At 33.1% G+C, this 19,912-nt stretch overlaps 1 protein-coding gene across 2 annotated transcripts in view; it reads left to right on the plus strand.

Moving 5' to 3' along the window:
• SNTG2 (syntrophin gamma 2) overlaps positions 1 to 19,912 on the plus strand; it is a 671,931-nt gene that overhangs the window by 619,382 nt on the left and 32,637 nt on the right. For both annotated transcript variants that reach the window (XM_074288004.1, XM_074288005.1), the window contains 2 exons: positions 2,095 to 2,187; positions 11,259 to 11,369. In XM_074288004.1, the coding sequence (XP_074144105.1) occupies positions 2,095 to 2,187; positions 11,259 to 11,369 (204 nt within the window). The remainder of the gene's footprint in view (positions 1 to 2,094; positions 2,188 to 11,258; positions 11,370 to 19,912) is intronic.

Raw genomic sequence — 19,912 nt, forward strand, 5'->3', positions numbered from 1 at the left:
GACAATATATGCAATATTTCATCCCCATAATATGTCACCTCTACAAAAAGAGAAGGGAGCTGCATTGTCTCAATTCTTCTCTAAGTATAAACTTGTAATATACAATGTTCAATTATTGTTGTTTTTGTTTTTGCTATTGTTGTTCTTTCCATTTTGTCATTGTGTATATTATTTTCCTGGATGGAAAACACTTCTAATGGTATTCTTTTTATAGTATTTCTATATTTCTATATATATTGTATATATTTGGTAAGCTGAGCATCACTAAGGTATAAGATTTGTATGTTGTATGAATAATTCTGCAAATCTCTGTGGTAAATGATTTCTCCTTGAAAACTTCTACAATGACTGGGGGCAAATTTAGCAGGGACTTCATTTTTATTTTATTATGTGGCAGTCAGGCTATCCCTGAGGTACAGGGAGAACTAGTGAGTAAAGAGGCAACTGAGGGAGTCTCCTTTTTGAAACCAATTATCACTATCTCACCCAGCATGCATCCTAAGAAAAGAAGAAATAAAGTTCCCTAGGGCATTCTCACTTCAAGTTCCCTGCCCTCAAAGCTTTCTCTGGCATTCTATACCAAATTTAATTTATATAGATACTACAGTGCACATAAAAATTGAATTGTAGTTGGTAGCAAGTTATTTGTAATACTCGGAAAGATTCAATGGCAGTCATGTGGAAAAGAAAGCCAGTTTTCACATATTTACATCGTAAACAAATAACACTAAGTAATCTAGGTTGTGTGGAGGGCTGTCTCAATATGATGGCATTGCTTCTTCTCTGGAGCTGTCATAAAGGACAACTGGTACTGTAGAGTCCTTTTCTGAGATGTACATCTACCTGGAAGACTGTGGGACTTTTCTTTTTATCTGTAATTATCCTTCAGGGATTTTTAGGTTAGTTCACAGGCCAGTGGGCAGTCCAGTAGAGGTCTCTACTCTCCCAGAAACCCAAAAGACAGATAGACAGATATAATGTCTCCTTCCCTCTCCTTCTACCCCTCTCCCTCCCCCTTTTTTTCCTCCCTCTCCCTCTCTCTCTCTCTCTCTCTCTCTCTCTCTCTCTCTCTCTCTCTCTCTCTCTCTCTCTCTCTCTCTCTCTCTCTTTCGTATGTGTGTGTGTGTGTGTGTGTGTGTGTGTCTCTTTCTCTCCCTCTTCCTATTACTCCCTTCCTAGTGCCTAAGGTTCTAACTCAGAGGAAAATACAAGACCTAGATTAAGATAAACATGAATATGGTAAAGATAGAATTCCTTAGCCTACCTGACATTCTCTGAATTTCCTTATTCTATAACCAAAAAGTTATTTTTCTATAATTTACCCATCTTCTAGGGTTGGGAAGGGAATGATGAGAATTACTCAGCTTTGGAAAAACCCTGACATAAATTTATATACATCATTAGTCTGAATGTTTTCAGGCAGGACCTGTGGAAAGTAGCTTACAACATGCCTTTTCTGTGTAGATGATTCTTGGGGGTACTTGTGATGCAAGTTTGCAAATATCTCTTTAGCTACAAACCCTCAAGCCACTCATTGACATCTCTGTTGAAAGATTGGGTTTGGTCAGACTATTTTGTGGTGTGTCTAAATCACAATAAGCCTCATCAAAACTTGTATAAATTTCATATACTAAGGATTATTATTTTTTTAATTTTTTATTAAAGCTTTTTATTTACAAAACATATGCATGGGTAATTTTTCAACAATGACCCTTGCAAAACTTTCTATTCCAAATTCTTCCCTCCTCCCCCCCCCCATCTCCTCCCCTAGATGGCAGGTAGTCCAATACATGTTAAATATGTTAAAATATATGTTAAATCCAATATATGCATATACTAGTAGTTATTTTGCCTAGAGTCAAAAGAAAGAAAGGGGGAAAAAACATATGTCAACCAAATGGACTCCCGGTATTTCTTTCTGCCTTTATGTATAACCTGGGTTTTCCTTTTATCTCACCCCCGTCTGTTAGTTTGTATGTCATTGTTTTTCCTGGTATTTACTTCTAAAATTAAAGTTTAAAATTGTTATTTGGTTAGATCTAAAAATTATTTTTAAATCATATCTTCTCAAAATTAATACTTTTTTTTTCCTAGTCCAAAACATATATGTGCAGCTGGCAAGGAGAAGCACTGTGCTTCACAGTGGATTTTGCCTTGGGATTTACCTGTTTTGACAGTAAAACAAAGGTAAGATGTTAAGGAGTTCGATATTTTACCCATAAATATTTCTAATTTTTAATAATCAGTTTTTGAATTGAAACATTCATTTAAATAATAGTTTAAGTTCCTTTATCAAACTAATGTATATTGATTTGGGATTGGGGGAATCAAGGAAAAAAACATTTAAAATATTAGTCATTATAGTTTAATATATGCACCAAGCTTGATAATATAGAGTTTAGTTCTTTCTGATAAGCTAAATATGAAGGGCATTTTTCAAGGTCTAAACCAGTAATCAAACTCAAAAGGATATGGGTCCACAAATCCATACATAATGATCTCTGGTGGCTACATATTGACTGAATTTAGTTTTAAAATGTAATATTATCTGTTTTATTTTATTTTCCTTTATTTTTTAAACATTTTCCAACTATATATATTTTTCCTTTTCTTAATTAATTTTATAACTTTTTTTTTTGACAGTACATATGCATGGGAAATTTTTTACATTATCCCCTGCACTCCCTTCTGTTCTGAATTTTCCCCTCCTTCCCTCTACCCCCTCCCCTAGATGGCAGGGATTCCCATTCATGTTAAATATGTTATAGTTTATCTTAGATACATTATATGTGTGTAGAACCAAATTTTTTGGTTGCACAGGAAGAATTGGATTCAAAAGGTAAAAATAACCTGGGAAGAAAAACAGAAATGCAAACAGCTTACATTAATTTCCCAGTGTTCCTTCTCTGGGTATAGCTGATTCTGCCCATCATTAATCAATTGGATCTGAATTAGATCTCTTTGTTGAAGATTTCCACTTCCATCAGAATACATCCTCATACAGTATTGTTGTTGAAGTGTATAATGATCTCCTGGTTCTGCTCATTTCACTCAGCATCAATTCATGTAAGTCTCTCCAAGCCTCTCTGTATTCATCCTGCTAGTCATTTCTTACAGAACAATAACATTCCATAACATTCATATACCACAATTTACCCAACCATTCTCCAATTGATGGACATCCATTCATTTTCCAGTTTCTAGCCAGTACAAAAAGGGCCGCCACAAACATTTTGGCACATACAGGTCCCTTTCCCTTCTTTAGTATTTCTTTGGGATATAATCCCAGTAGTAGCACTGCTGGATCAAAGGGTATGCACAGTTTGATAACTTTCTGGGCATAATTCCAGATTGCTCTCCAGAATGGTTGGATTCTTTTACAACTCCACCAACAATGCATCAATGTCCCAGTTTTCCCACATCCCCTCCAACATTCATAATTATTTTTTCCTGTCATCTTAGCCAATCTGATAAGTGTGTCAACTCTCAGAGTTGTCTTAATTTGCATTTCTCTGATCAATAGTGATTTTCCAACTATATGTTAATATGATTCAGCCTAACTAGGAAGTATTTGGGGGTGTATGTGGCCATGTTTGACACTTTTACTTTTGGTCTTCAACTTAGCTGAGGAAAGTCATAGAAGAATTGAGGAAACAAAACTTAGCTACCCATGGAAACTATAGGTATAGATATATTTCTACCTATTCCTGCTTACATTAGTATTCAAGAAATGATTATTTATATTCATTTTTAAAACTCACTGCCTAAGAATCCTAAGTATTAGCAAAGAAAGATAAAATTTCCTGATGAATATGGTTGAGGTAAGGAAAAGAATCAGTATCTTGTGGACATTCTAGACCTAATTGATCTTTGGGACCTGTATCTACATCCCTTTAAAATTAGAGTTTGTTTAACAACACATAGAGTGTAATTTTCTGCATTAAATTGTAAGCCTCTTGATTGTTTTTGACCCTTTTTATATTCCTAACATAGCACAGTGCCTAGACACAATAGTTGCTTAATAAAGGTATATTGGTTGGTTAGACAAAATAATGAACAGATTTCCTCTTATCTATCAACTTATCTATTTATGAATCCCTATTTTGACATGTGTATGGAAAACTTCATTTAATAGATGTCCTCCTGACTCCAAGGCCAATGCTCTGTTCTCTGTGTCATCTAGCTATCCCACTTAATATGTTAGTAGTATTCTGTGGTAGATGAAATATTGCACATGAAATCAGAGGACCTAGGTTCAAATCTTAGCTCTGCTATTTACTATCTATCTGTATCACCTCAGACAATTTACTCTGCCTGAGCCTCGGTTTCCTCATCAATAAAACAAGAAAGTTGAACTAAAGTTGAGGTACCCCTCCAAAAGAACTTGACCTTTGTTAGTATGCTGCTATTACATACCATAATTATATTTATTGAAATGTGAAATATCACCTGATATGATCTCATTGACTTATTGCTCTATTTTGTATTTTTGCAGTATTTTAGCACAAGGTAAATGGATTAGCAAATCTGGAGTTAGGAAACTGTCAATCAGTTTAGTTTTTGTAGGCACTTTTTCAAATTCAATTTTTAAAAAAAATTCTCATCTGAATATTAAGTATCCTATGCAATCAGTTTTTAAACATTTATAACAAAGTCCCTTTTCTTACTCCTCTTGAGACTCCTGTATAAAGAACAAATCATCTACTTACATTGCATTAGCCATTGGGTTACACAGAGTTCCATTTTCCCATGCATATTACTAGGATATTATCTCAAATAAGAATATCTTTGTTAATAAATAATAAACATCTAAGAAGTCCTAAACATTTCAGAACAATTTCTACTCTGGACTATTAATATTCTAGATATTCTTTATACAATAGATCAAGTTCTGATAATCCCTGGTTATCTTACTCATAAATATTAGACTCAAGTTGATCCCAACTTGGATAAATATAATCTTGGAACTAATGGATAAATATAATCTTGGAAGATAAAGAGCATCATGGTAATAGCAAATGGTAATAGCACTGAATTTTGGAGTCAAAGATATATATGCATATGCATATATATATGTGTGTGTATGTATTTATGCATTTCAGCCTTTAAGGTTTATTTGTTTACTTTTTGTTTGTTTGTATGTTTTTGCTTTTTTTTGTGTAATCACAGGATAGTTATTTTGCCTCCCTGAGTCTCAGTTTCCCCATCTATAAAAAAAGTGAGAGAGTAAAGTTAAATATTCTGTAATTTCCCCTCCAGCTCTACTGTCTTCTTTACATTGTTGGAATTTTGTAATAAAACAGGAAAAATGTTGACTTTGAATGTGAAGGACTTGAAAAATCTAGGATCTTCAAGAATCCATACTTGTTATGTTAAAACATTTTTTTGGACATTCTTAAATTCACATGACCTTCTGAGAATATCCTTAAGAGTAAAATCCCATAATAACCTAATTGTCTGTAGACCAATAATATAATGTTTCCTTTCATAATCTGATCCTTCTATTTGCATTAATTGCAGGCACTTTCCAACCCCTAATTCTCTGATTATCATCAAACATGGTATTTATGTGGCCATTTCCTATTTTCTATCTCAAGAATTTCACCTCTGGAAAACTAAATTGGCATTTATTAAGCTTCAATATAAAATCAGTTCAATAGAATATACCTAACATCCACTTGACATATTCAAGATCATCCTCTACAACGTGGCCAGAGAGAAATATATTTGGTGTGTTATAGTTCAGTCATTTCAGCTGTGTCCAACTCTTCATAATCCCACAATGGGGTATTCTTAGCAAAGATACTAAAGTGGCTTGCCATTTCCTTATCTAGCTTATTTTACAAATGGGAACTGAAGCATAGTTACATTTACTATACTGCTTAACATTCTATATACCAATCTTTTGAACAAAGTATAGCAATCATTACATATGCTAGACAAATTATGTATCTAGGACATTCTATTTTGATCATTTTATCCAAGATGCTTTTCATGAACATGATCAAGAAGAGCAAGAGGCACTAGAGATATTTTGAATCCTGGTTGTTACTTCTACTAGAACATAGCATATGTACATGTGTGTATGTGTATTTTTTAAACTTTGTCATTCTCTATTATTTGAGAAGTCCATCCTCAAACCTGTACAGATTCTCTAACTCTTCAGTTTTTTCTGTCTGTTGTGCCTATCTTCAAGTTGATGTGGTCTCCTTATCTCTTTTAGCTTGAATTCTCAGTCCCTGTCTCTCTAGTTCTCTAATTACCTTCTAAAGTTTCTCAAGGGTTCTGATACAATTTTACATTGTCCTTCTGGACATCTTATGCTGATTCAGCATTGCCTACAACACACAAAAAAAAGTGATTTAGGACTAACTGTATGTATTTCCCAACAATCAAGGCTATTCAAGAAAATAATACACAAGCAGCTCTTGTAGTTGTAAAGAATTGGGACATAAGTGAATGCCCATCAACTGGGGAATGGCTGCATAAGTTATGGGAAATGGAAAGTAATGGGATATTATTGTTCCATAAAAAATGATGAACAGTCTGATTTCAGAAAAGCTTGGAGGGACTTACATGAATTGATGCTTAGTGAAGCAAGCAGAACCAAGAAAATACTGTACATAGCAAGATCAAGATTGTGTGACAATCAACTATGCTAAACTTAGCTCTTCTCAGCAATTCAATGATCCACAGCAATTCCAATAAACTTTGGATGGAAAATGCCATCTGCATCCAAAGAGAGAGCTATGGAGACTAAATATGAATTGAATCATATTATTTTCACTTTTTTTTTCTTTCTTGTGTTTTTTTCCTTTTGTTCTACTTTTTCTCTCTCAATATGACTCATATGGAAATATGTTAAAAATTAGATGTACATATATAATCTAGTTTTTTTTTAAATAAAGCTAACACAGATGCATTTAGAAAAGAACAGAATATACAGTCTTTGAAGGATGTTTTCCCTTTGTTAAAAGTATCAAAATAGAAGCAAGCTAACTATTTGGAAGACATGATGAAATATCAAAATTATATTTCCTGATATATAGAAAGAAAAGAACATAATTCCTGGCCATGTAATTTAATCCACACAGGGTATTATTAATGAAGATTATCCCTAAAAAATTAGAAGAATTTGTTCTCTTTGGAACAGTTTTAAAGGAATTCACAATCATTAATAGCACTCCCTATCATAAATTACTCCTTCAACTTAGTTAAATGAACTTGAGCTGGTCATGAATATGACACATATTTCTAGTTTCTAAGAGTAACCCTGTGAATCTTCATTAGAAATATGATAGATAGCTCATGAGCTGCACCCAGACCCCTTATAGGGCTCATGAAGAAAGTGCTATCCATATTCTAGATAAAGAACTGATAGATTTCTCAATGCAAATCAATGCATGTTTTTTTTTCATTTTATTCTTTCTCATGTTTTTTTTTTCTTTTGATCTGATTCTTTCAGAATTGTGACTAATATGGAAATGTTTTACATAATAGTACATGTATAAACTATAACAAATTGCCTACCATATTTGGAAGATGAGAGGAAGAGAAAAGAGAAAAGTGAAAAAATTTTGAAACTCAAAATCTTGCCAAAATGAATGTAAAAAAAATTTTTTGACATGTAACTAGAGATAAATATTTTAAAAAATAAGAAAAGAAAGAAATATGCCAGTTACTATACTACTGAATGCTTAAAAAAATACAATCTCACCTAATCCTTAAATAGTCCTGCAAGTTATGTGTCTATAATCCTCATTTTACAAATGAGGAAACTGAATCAAACAAAGCTTAAATGATTTATCCAGGGTCACTCAAGTAGTTAACATGTGAAGCCACATTTGAATTCAGGTCTTTCTGGTGTCACCTAGCTGCCCCAAATTATGTTAAATATGATTTAAAAAGTATGTTTTTTCTGTGATATTCTGAATTTATGGCTATTATAATTAATTAATTGTTTCTGCCTAGGAAATAGCAGAGCCAAAATGTGAAGTCAGCTCTTTTGGTTTCAAGTCTAAATCAAAATTCAATTGTATTTTTATGATCTCGAGTAACATTCATAATTTGAAATTTAACTTATTTAGTGTTTCTATAGAACTGAAAGAGGGTCTCTTTATTCAACATCCATGCTTAGCAAAGAATAATTCAAGGGTAAGAATTTTTAGAGAGAATATATTTCTTTTCATTTGCTTACCAGTGAGTCAATTGTCAGCATGTCCTACCTGGACATAAATTTCCATGAAGCTAATAAAGTCACCTCTCATTACCCAACTCATGAATTAATGAATATAATAATTGTACAATTAGAATCTGGGCAGCCAGTGTGTACAAGTGTGTTTAAGTAGAGTCATATTTTATTGTCTTCTCTAATCATATAATGTACTCATTGCTTGACCTGAAAATTACTAGTCATTATTCTTAATGACTATTCTTCAATTCTTCATTTTTTAGAACTATAACATTGCATATAGCATTATTTAAACAAGCAGGCTTTCCCACTTTGTGTTGTCTGGCAGTAGTATGATTATATTTGTATTAAAATGATATAATGGCTCCAAAGACGTCAGTATTGGATCATAGTCTCTATTACAATATGTAAGCATAGGTATTTCTTTACAATTATTGACAATTCTTTATATTATTTTTGCTATTTGACATCTAGGCACACCCCCCCCACTCCCATGTTCTCAACATTTTAAAAGGTATCTTTAAAGGGGGTGCTATCTTTGAGCTCCTCTAAGCCTACCCCCTTGTCATAATCAAACTTAAACCAACACTCACTGAAGTTCAAAGAACTGTGGATTGCATTAATAGTGTAATATTGATTTAGTGAGCCAATTGGAAAAAGTTGTTATTCATCCTATATCACCAGACTTCTTTTGATCTTATGATATATGGCTTCAGAGATATGCAAAAAAGGGAACTTATTAGATATCTATAGCTAATCATATTACAAATCAGAGGAAAGCAAGCTTAATAGCTCATGCTCAAACTTTATATTCAGTTTTAAGTCTTCAAAGAGTATGTTTAGCTTCACCCTGAGACTAAAGTTATTATGCTTTGGTAAGCAAATAAGATATTGTCAAGAGAGTAGATTAATGCTTTCTAAAATTGAGAGCACAGTTCTGTGAGAAAGTATCTCTAATGGGGTTGTGCCTAAAAGCTGAGCTCATTTGCATACATTTTAATAGATCCCTAAAGTAGTTTGTATCACCTTGGCCAAGTCATCTGTGAAATAGGGATAAACATGCTTTGGATAACAAACTCAAAAGTATATTGTGATAAAAAAATGTGTACACCTTAAAGAACTATATAATGTGAATTTATTATTATTATTAAATCATAGACATTTAGAGATAGAAAGAAGTCATTCTTCCAATATTCTGGGATTTATTGGGGGTTTTTGAGCTTTTTTCCTTTTTTTCTACATACAGATAGAGATTTTAAATTATTTAAGTGGAACCTATACACTTTAATTATAAAGAGTATATTATATTTTTATAAAGCACAGCCTTTACAAACTTCCCAATATGTTTTAGAATGCTACAACACCTTAGTTTAATGGAGATTTATAAAGAAATAGGCCAAAAGGTGGCAAGAAATTAAAATGCCCAATCCACTACCTACATTGCATTCCCATGCCTCCAAAACATTGACACTAAGGAAAAATTGTGAAAGTTATCTACAATAAAATCTTTTAATAAAAAAGGATCACAGCTTGCTATAAAAAATGCATTTATTTTGTCATAGACTTTACAGCAGTGGGAGGCATTTATTATAATTTTTTAAAACCTGTAATTAAGGCTATCTTTTATCAAATATATAGACATTAAGGTTTTATTTTCTATGTCTTTTTAAAAAATTAAAGGAGTAAAATTTTATAACATGTGTTTTCACATTTAAATACTTTAGTAAATTTTCAGTTATTTTCACAACATTGCAAAGAAGCAATATTATCAATATTTTTCAACTTGGTCCAGGGGAAACTAAGGTTAAATGATTTGCCCAAGGCCACTGATGGAGTTGCTGTCAGTCAGGATTAAAATTTTTCATTCTATTTGCCCTCCACTAGACCATGTCTTCTATACTGGAGCAATAACAGGGTATTATGTGCCAAAAGTTTTCCAGGCAATGAAATGACATTTTCCTTAAGTTTTCAGTATAAAAACAGGAACCTATGAGAGACACACACAGCAAAGAAATGAAAAAGAGAAGGAAGAGGGAGAGACACGCAGAGGCATGGGAAGAGAAAGAGAGAGTGGGGGAAGGAGGGAGAAACAGATAATCAGAGAGAGACAAACAGAGACAAACAGATAGAGAAAAGGAGATGAATGGAGGATGAAGAGGGGAAAAGGAGGAGGAAAAAGAGGAAGAGAGAGTGTGAGAGAGGGAGACAGAGACAGAGAGAGGAAGGGAGGGAGGAAGAGAAAAAGAGAGGGAAAGAGAAAGAAGGAAATTGAAGAGGAAGAGGGAAAAAAGGAGGAGGAATAGGGAGGGAAGGAGGGAGGAAGAAAGAGACAGACACAGCGAGATAGAGAGGGTTAAGGGGAAGAGGAGAATAGAAAAGTTATAATCAGATGAAAGAAAACCTGTAGATTCAAACCTATAATGAACTAAACAGATAATGATGTAATAAAATTGATAATATTTATAAAATGCTTAGCACAATGGTTGACACATAGACATTGAATAAATGCTGATAGCTTCCTTCTTTCTTTTCTTCTTTCCTTCCTTTTTTTATTCCTTCTTTCCTTTCATCCTTCCTAACATAGCACTAACTGTGAGAGAAACTATTGGATCTATGAAGAGATGTTTGATTGATAAAAGGAGAAGAAAAAAACATAGCATATACTCCTCATAGAACAGGAAGGTGGGGGTTATGGAAAGTGCTCTGAACTGCTAGTCAGATAAAGTTAGGTTCAAGTTTCTGCTCTGATGCTTATTAGTTGCAGAGGTTTGAGTAAGCAAGTCTGTCTCAGTCTAATCACCTGAGAGAAGATAAAACTATTTACTTTTTTTTTTTACTTTATGGGTGTGTGGTGGGAAAGAAATGAAGTCTTTAGAAATATGCTATATATGAAGTATTTTGTAAAGATAAAATGTTATGCCCCTGTTATAGCAGCAATAGGATAAATCTCTGTGAAAACCTGAATTTCCTTAAATAGCATGTTCAACTTATTTACATTTTTAAAAACAACAGTAAATTTCAATAATTTCAATGACAAATTACTAATTAATGTCTTTTTTTTTAACAGAATGTTCTCTGGAGGTTTAAATTCTCTCAGCTTAAAGGGTCTTCAGATGATGGGAAAACTCGAGTAAAGCTGCTATTTCAGAATCTAGACACCAAACAAATTGAAATGAAGGTAGGGAATGTAGTCTATCTTTTGCAACAAATACCACAAAGATGTCAAATTTCACTGGCATAGGGATCAAAATGTTCTTCATATGTTATAAAATAAATTCTTGCACCAAGACTTTTAGGGAAAGTTCTGGCCAATCAATGAGAATCAGATTGATTTTGGTTTAAGGCATCATCTGTAAGAAATCTAGCCAGCAAGCTCTAAGATATCATCTTGGGAGGGAGTCAGAAGTGCAAAATAAAAGAAAAAAATGCTTTTAAGAGCATCTAGCTAAAGCTACGATACCCTAGGAGGTCAGAGGAAGGAAAGGGAAAAAGAGAAGAAGGAAAGGAAGGAAGGAAAGAGGGAAGGAAGGAAAATAGAGTTGCCAAATACAGATATCATGAATACCAGATGATCAGCAATGACCAACAGCATTCTGGACGAGTCCTATTCTCCCAAACTATAGAAGCAACTAGTATGTTCCCTGTTTGCTTAATAGGTCCAATTCTCCAAAAATAAATTGTGATATATGAGAGCTTATTAAACTGTTGAAAGTTGAAATTGCTATTTCAAAACCTCAATATTGCTATTTATTTTTGATGTCTTTGATAAGATACTCTAGTACACTAATGTAATATGTGCTCTTACTAGCAACATCCATTGTTCTAGAGAGTTATCCTCTATATCAGAAATATCTGACCTATGGGAATATGCTTTAATAGAGTTTTATGTCTTTGAAAATATCAGGAGATTCTATTTTTTTAATATGCAATCTATTCTCAGTTACCTGGAATAATAGAAGTTATGATGACATCAACAATTTTTATAAATCCAAAATTTATGCATTCGGTTTAAAAACATCAACCTTTTAAAAAATCATTAGACTTTCCTTTTAAGTTGCTTTTCCCTTAAATTAGCATTCTTTTTCCACCTCTCAGACCTGTGGAGGAGGAAGGAATTTATGACCAGAGGAGAACTAGAGATCATTATTGATCACAAAATAGAAGATTTTAATTACATCAAACTAAAAAGTTTCTGTACAAACAATACTAATGCAAACAAGATTAGAAGGGAAGTAACAAATTGGGAAAATATTTTTACAGTTAAAGGTTCTATAAAGGTCTCATTTCCCTAATTTATAAGAAATCAAACCATTCTCCAATTGATAAATGGTCAAAGGATATAAATAGACAATTCTCAGATGATGAAATTGAAACTATATCCACTCATATGAAAGAGTGTTCCAAATCACTACTGATCAGAGAAATGCAAATTAAGACAACTCTGAGATACCACTACACACCTGTCAAATTGGCTAAGATGACAGGAACAAATAATGATGAATGTTGGAGGGGATGTGGGAAAACTGGGACACTAATATATTGTTAGTGGAGTTGTAAAAGAATCCAACCATTCTGGAGAGCAATTTGGAATTATGCCCAAAAAGTTATCAAACTGTGCATACCCTTTGACCCAGCATTGCTGCTATTGGGCTTATATCTCAAAGAAATACTGAGGAGGGGAAGGGGACCTGTATGTGCCAAAATGTTTGTGGCTGCTCTTTTCGTAGTGGCTAGAAACTAGAAGATGAATGGATGCCCATCAATTGGAGAATGGTTGGGTAAATTATGGTATATGAAGGTTATGGAATATTATTGCTCTGTAAGAAATGACCAGCAGGAGGAATACAGGAGAGACTTACATCAACTGATTCTGAGTGAAATTAATAGAACCAAAAGATCGCTGTACACTTCAATGTTGTATGAAGATGTATTCTGATGGAAGTGGATATCTTCAACATAAAGAAGATCCAACTCACTTCCAGTTGATCAATGATGGACATAAACAACTACACCCAGAGAACGAACACTGGGAAATGAATGTAAATTGTTAGCACTACTGTCTATCTACCCAGGTTACTTACACCTTCGGAATCTAATACTTAATGTGCAACAAGAAAATGGGATTTGCACACATATATTGTATCTAGGTTATATTGTAACACATGTAAAATGTATGGGATTGCCTGTCATCTAGGGGAGGGAGTTGAGGGAGGGAGGGGATAATTTGGAAAAATGAATACAAGGGATAATGTTATAAAAAAAAATTAGCATTCTTTTAATTCCTAACTGAGGGTATTTTGTGAGGGTAGAGCAGAAGGGTGACCTAAATAGCTTAGTGGTAAAAAGGTGACAACCTAAAAAATTTCTCACAAATTAAATTACAAAGACATTGATAACCAAAAGTTGGTTTACCTGAATATTATTTTTAAACATTATCTATTTCAGGAGGCACCTTTACAAACTCGAGTTTTACATTCCATAATTTTTCAATGTTAAAAAAAGTTAATTAATAAGTGAAATCAACAGAATGCTTTTCATGATAATTTCTAGAAAGTAAGTATAATAGGTATTAGAAGAGAGAAAAATGGAACTGAATTATTTAATAATTTCTTATTTATATTATATCTCTTATAAGAGAATTTGGCATGTCGTATGGAAAATATTGGTTTTTTTAGTAGTCAGAAGGTAAAATTATTTTCTTTAAACCTCAATTAACTAGATTTTTTTGTTGTTGTTCTTATTGAGAAAGACCCTGCAATTCCTTTTTATTTTAATCTAAAAAAAAAGAAAGTTCTAAAGTCTATTTTGTCCAATATAATAGTGAAAACCTAGTGAAGAAAATCTAATCTTGGATGTTAGAGGACATTGAATCTCAGAATCTATATTTTAATCATTAATGCTAATTTGAAGTTCTGTCAATTTAGTTGTTTGTAATGACCTCAGAATATATATCATAGGATCTTTTTAAAATAAATGAATATTTAATAAAAACTAGAGGAAAGTATTCAGCAAGTATAGAAATTGAGGTTATCTTGAGTTAATTTAGCTCCATGAAACTCTCTTGCCTGAATTACCTAATATAATCCAGAGAATCTGTTAGAATTCATTCTTGCTGCTTTGTATTTAAGAATTGAGAAAATAACATAAAAACGTTTAGTCCCTTGAATCAACCAAGTCTTAAGTATGTCTCCACATCTTTTTTTAAGTAAAAACTAACAATTTTAATTGGGATAAAGATCCAGATGTTATTTATATCACCCTTAGTATCAGGAGACACCTGAGTTTGACCCTTGTCTCTTATACTTTACCAGTGAGATGATTTGGTTGAATCTTCTTTGTCTTTTCAGGGCCTTAGTTTCTTCATTCATAAAATGGAAATAATATGACTTGTAATGCACTTTTGTGAGGAAGAACTGAGATAATGTTTAACAAATTTAAAGTTCTTTTTAAAGTCAAGTTTGGATTAGCAGGGTTCAACTTCTTAAAGTACAGTTATGTGGTATAGTATATATAATGTCAGACCTAGAGTCAGGAAGACCTGAATTCAAGACTCTTAATAGTTGCATGACTGGTTAAATTACTTTTCTGTTTGTCTTAGTTTCCTCATCTGTAAAGTGAACTAGAGAAGGAAATGCCAAACCATTCCAGTATTTTTGCCAAGAAAACTCCAAAAAGGGGATAAGAATGTGTTGAACATTACTGAAACAACATAAAAACAATAACAAAGCAAACTTTTTAGAAAAAAGAAACTTTGTATCAGAATATTGCTAATAACAATATCAAATACCTCCCCTAAAAATAGTTCAACATTTTGAAAGGAATAATGGACCCTCTAAATTAACTGAAAGATAACTAGCCTCACTTTTGTAATTGGTTCAAATGCACAAATATCTGATGCTTTTTTATTTACATATAACCATAAAAGATAAATTAGCCTGCAAAAGCAAAGACCAGTTCAATGGAAAACAATTAATGTAATTAAATGGAAAAAAAACATATGAATTTTTTACATGTTCAAGGTCTGTGATGATAAATTCTTTGGAATTTTATTTGCCATGGAAGAAAAAAGATCAGTATGAGACTTAGAATGTAGGGAGTTGAGAATTGAACTTGGTTTCAAGAGTAGATTAAAAACTGATTGAGGACTTGAATGAGTAGAAGTAATTTGGCATGTTTCTGAAGCTGAAGCTGAATCCTCTTCACTAAACTTCATCAGCAAAGAGCCCTGGGATCCACAGCATTTATTATTGATAGAAGTGAAGCTGTTATGCTGCAATGAAGATTGTCAAGTAGCCAGATGGTGCAGAGAGGGTGGGACAATCAAGACAAAATGTCATCAAACAGAAAATTTCAGATCCCTTGTGTACATGACTGAAGGAACACAGAATGTTCATTAAAGCTAATAGTACAGACTAAGAAGTCAAGGGGCAAAGAATTAAAAAAAATTATGAAATGAGGCTTCTTATCCTTGTTATACTCCTTTCTCTCAAAAAAAATCTATTTCTACAATAATTTGGGCTTTGGCCTATACCTGAGAATGTTGAAAATAAAACACAGCTTATTTGAACCTTCAAAATGGCTTATCAAATGGAAATTCTCAACAGTGCAAGAAGGTAGGCCTCCATTATAAAAAGTGGACATGATAGATACCTTTCGTTTTCTGTTGCAGCTTTATGTTCTGTTTGCAGAACCAGAACACTGAATCATTTGAGACCTTTCCATGGAATTAGATTCTTTAGTCAATGGCAGTCAACCCAATTGAGTAACATTTTTAGCTCCTTAGGAGACCAAGGACTGCCACACGAGATGTCTCATGACTTTCTTTAATGACAAATATTTTTAAAATGTTTGAAGGATGCAAAGGCCTTAAAGCTTTTTTGAACTGTTTCAAAGAGGAAAAAATTCAGACAACTTGCTAATTGCTTTTCCTTTTTTAATCAGACCTGTGATTTCATCAATATAAGGAGCACCTGGTTAGCAATTTTCCTCATCAAAGCAAATAATCAAATGCCATATATATATCTTGAATGAATGAATACTGCTAAAATCCCTCCATTATAGCATAACCATCCTCATTGCATTGTGTTAAAAAATGCACTCCACAAATCTAATTTCAAATCCTACCCCTGCTTCCTATTATTTTTGTGACCTAAGAAAAATCGTTTGATCTTGCTGAGCCTCAGTTTTCTCCTTTGGAAAATGAAAGATTTCTACTTTATTATCTCTAAGGCTCTGTATGAGACATATCTAAGGCCCTGATTTTATGAATCTAATATATAATGTGTATATTGAGCAAAAGATATAGGACTTCCTATGAATTTGGACAAACCACCAAAACCTGAACCATCTCTAGATTCTCTGTATACAAGAATTAGCTTTAAAGAATTGAAATATAGTAAAATGATCTAGTCTAGACTATATAGGAATGAGTATCAGATTTTCATGACTTATAAACAAGGCTCACCCAAGAAGCCAAGCAGAGGGCTCAAAGATGATTTTGTGATATATCTGTGACTAACAAATGTAGCATTGTTGTCAATCTCAAAGACTTCTGGCAGCACAGCAGATACTGACACTCTGCCCAACCCTAGGCAAACATACAGTATAGAAGAAGCCACCCAGGAGCATCAGACTACTTCAACCGTAATGTTCTTCCATGAGGAAATCTCTCCTGACTCACTTTTCTTCAAAGATAACATGCTTTACTGGATGATAAAAAGAACCAATTTATACCAACATTAGCTTTAGATTCCAATGTCTTTTTTGTTTCTTCCTTTCTCTCTCTATCTCTGTCTCTGTCTCTCTGTTTCTGTCTCTGTCTCTGTCTCTCTGTCTCTGTCTCTGTCTCTCTGTTTCTGTCTCTGTCTCTGTCTCTGTCTATCTCTCTATCTCTGTTTCTGTTGTCTCTCTTTTTCTCTCTCTCTCTCTTTCTGTTTCTTTCTTTCTGAGGCCTCTGTGTGTCTCTGCCTTTGTCTCCTTCCCTCCCCCCTCTCTCTTTCTGTCTCTTTCTCTTTATGTCTTTCTCTCTACTTCTGTTTCTCTCTGTGTACCTCTCTGTGTCTCTGTTTCTGTCTTTCTATCTCTCTCTCTGCCTCTCTATGCCTTACTGTCTCTCTCTCTCTGTCTCTGTGTCTCTCTGTGTCTCTCTGTGTCTTTCTCTCTCTCTGTCTCTCTCTGTCTCTCTCTCTCTCTCTTTCTTTCTCTGTCTCTCTGTCTTTCTGTCTCTCTCTGTCTCTCTCTCTCTCTCTCTCTCTCTCTCTCTCTCTCTCTCTCTCTCTCTCTCTCTCTCTTGCTTATTCACTTTCTGTTTCTCTCTTTCTTGTTCGATCCCACATATAAATAGGTTTAACAGGACTATTAGGCTTTTATTATTATGATAACAGAAAAATAATCATTTCTGCTTTGATTCTATTCCTTCATTTAATGAAAACTTTCTTTTTCACAACTTACTAAATATTTATTAGTGACTGCTATGAATAAAGTCTTAGATGTTTGATTCTGAGTTAGTTAAGAAGAAGCATTAGTTTTTTTTTTTGTTTTGTTTTGTTTTTTTGTTTTTTTTTTTTTTAAGGAGCAGATATTTGGTAATCTAGAGAAGTGCATCAGGTGGGAAAATTAATTTTTTTCCCAGAGATGCTATACTTGGATGTTTTAAACAACTTAATTTATAGAATTTGGCTAGACTCATTATATGTCTTCTGTTTCGCTAAATGGAAGTCCATAATTCCACATGAGATATAGCTATCCAGGATGAATAAAACCAAGTACATTTCAAGAGGCATGTTTAGTCACTTTTCTGAGGCCTTATTGAGCCTTCCATCTGTGTTCTCAGCTTTCTCACTTTTATAGCCAATTGGTAGTAAGATAGCACATTCCTTCTGGGAAAAGCAACTACATATTCTCATGTGAGCCTACATTAATCACCTCCTACTTGGCCTTTCATTTCTCTTATTTCTCCTGCAGATGTCTATCACCTTTCTCATGTTTCACCACTCTGATAAGTTTATTCCTATAAAATAAAACCTTCATTGGCTCCCTACTTCCTCCCAAATAGAATATAAAACCGTAACTTTGGAATTGGCGTGCCCATAATCCAGCTCCCATCTAGATGAGCTGTGTATTATTACCCATTTTATATTCCAGTCAAACTAGAATATTCAGAATATATTAGTTACTTTGTACTTCTATGCCTAGTTCATTTTAACCCTTCTCTGTACCTTGTATGGTCTCACATGCCTGAGTACATTATATTTAGCATTGAAAACCAAACCTAATTCATGTACCTTTTCCTCCATGAAGCCATCTCTCTCTTTTAATGTACAGATAAAAGTGATCTTTCTTTCTTTTAATTTTTCATAGCATTTTTCACTTACTTTGTTCTCATTTCATTTACTTTTGTACACGTCTTCTTCCCATTAATTTGTAAACTTCTTGAAGTCAAATTCATATCTATCCTTGCAGCTCCAATACTTAGCAAAGAACATTGAATATAATAAAGGCTTAATCAATATTTTTAATGTATAGGACAGTGATGATTCTAAATTATAAAGTGACCTTTGAGATTATAAAGTTTAAGTGAGAAGTGGCATAAAAGACAATGGGGATGACAGCTATGTCATTGAGCCAGTTATATAATAAAATAAAAGAAAACAGATGGACAGTGATTATACAGTGGAACATTGGAAATTAGAGGTATGAGGGTTTGAGGAAAGGCATCAGCAAATAGGAGATCCATAGACAAGGGAATTCTCAAGATTAAAAAAAAAGAAAGAAAGAAAGAAAGAAACAATTATGGAGGAATTTCATTCTGTATCATGGATGGAAGTGCCCATACTGTGAAGTCACAAATCTGCCAAATTTCATAAGCAGACAAAGAAAATCAAGTATTCCACACAAAAAAAGAATTTTTGAAAAACAAAAACTTTGATGCATCAAAGCTTTTTTATATAATTCTTGAAGAAACTATTCCTAATATATATAATCCATGCTTTCTGTTCTCTATAAATAGTCTATTAAAAACAGTTTAACCACTCAAGGTCAACATCCTACATGCAGTTCTATATTTGCCTTCACTTGGCTATATTTAATAACTGTTGAAGAATTTAAGAATGTTTCCCCCTACTTTAAAGTATCGCAGAATATTTTGTGCTTTTAAAGATATTTAATTGGCTATTTAAAATGCATGTTTTTTCCTTGATTGTCAGTTATCTTTTCTCACTGATTTTTCATTGGTTTTTATCCTTATTTCACCTATGATTTGGTGAGAAACTGAGAACGCCTTCAGCTTTTCCTTTTGGACAAATTATATAAGCTTTATGACAGATTACTTCATCATTACACAGATTTTTTTTAAAATTAAAATTATTTTTTCTGTACTTGAGACTTAGTATAGTCTAGTATAGTATAGTATAGACTATACTAAGTATCTGAGATTGAAAAAAAATTTATCATTAAGTAAATGAAACATTACCCTAGGAAACAAAATGTGAGCAAAGTGGTTTTTCTTTTCTACTTTTTTCCAGATATATCATGTTTCAGAACCACCAATGGTACCATGTAGACAAAGCCAGATGTACAGATATTCCAGGAAGATGATTGGTTATGTTGAGCCTTATATGTTTTCTCCCTAAATTTTTAGTTTCGATGAACATCCACTATTTTCAATAAAGCTAAATGAGTGGCTCATAATGAATGGAGATATTAAGAGATGGAGAGAAAATT

The sequence above is a fragment of the Sminthopsis crassicaudata genome, chromosome 2 (genome assembly GCF_048593235.1).
Source record: "Sminthopsis crassicaudata isolate SCR6 chromosome 2, ASM4859323v1, whole genome shotgun sequence".
NCBI lineage: Eukaryota > Metazoa > Chordata > Mammalia > Dasyuromorphia > Dasyuridae > Sminthopsis > Sminthopsis crassicaudata.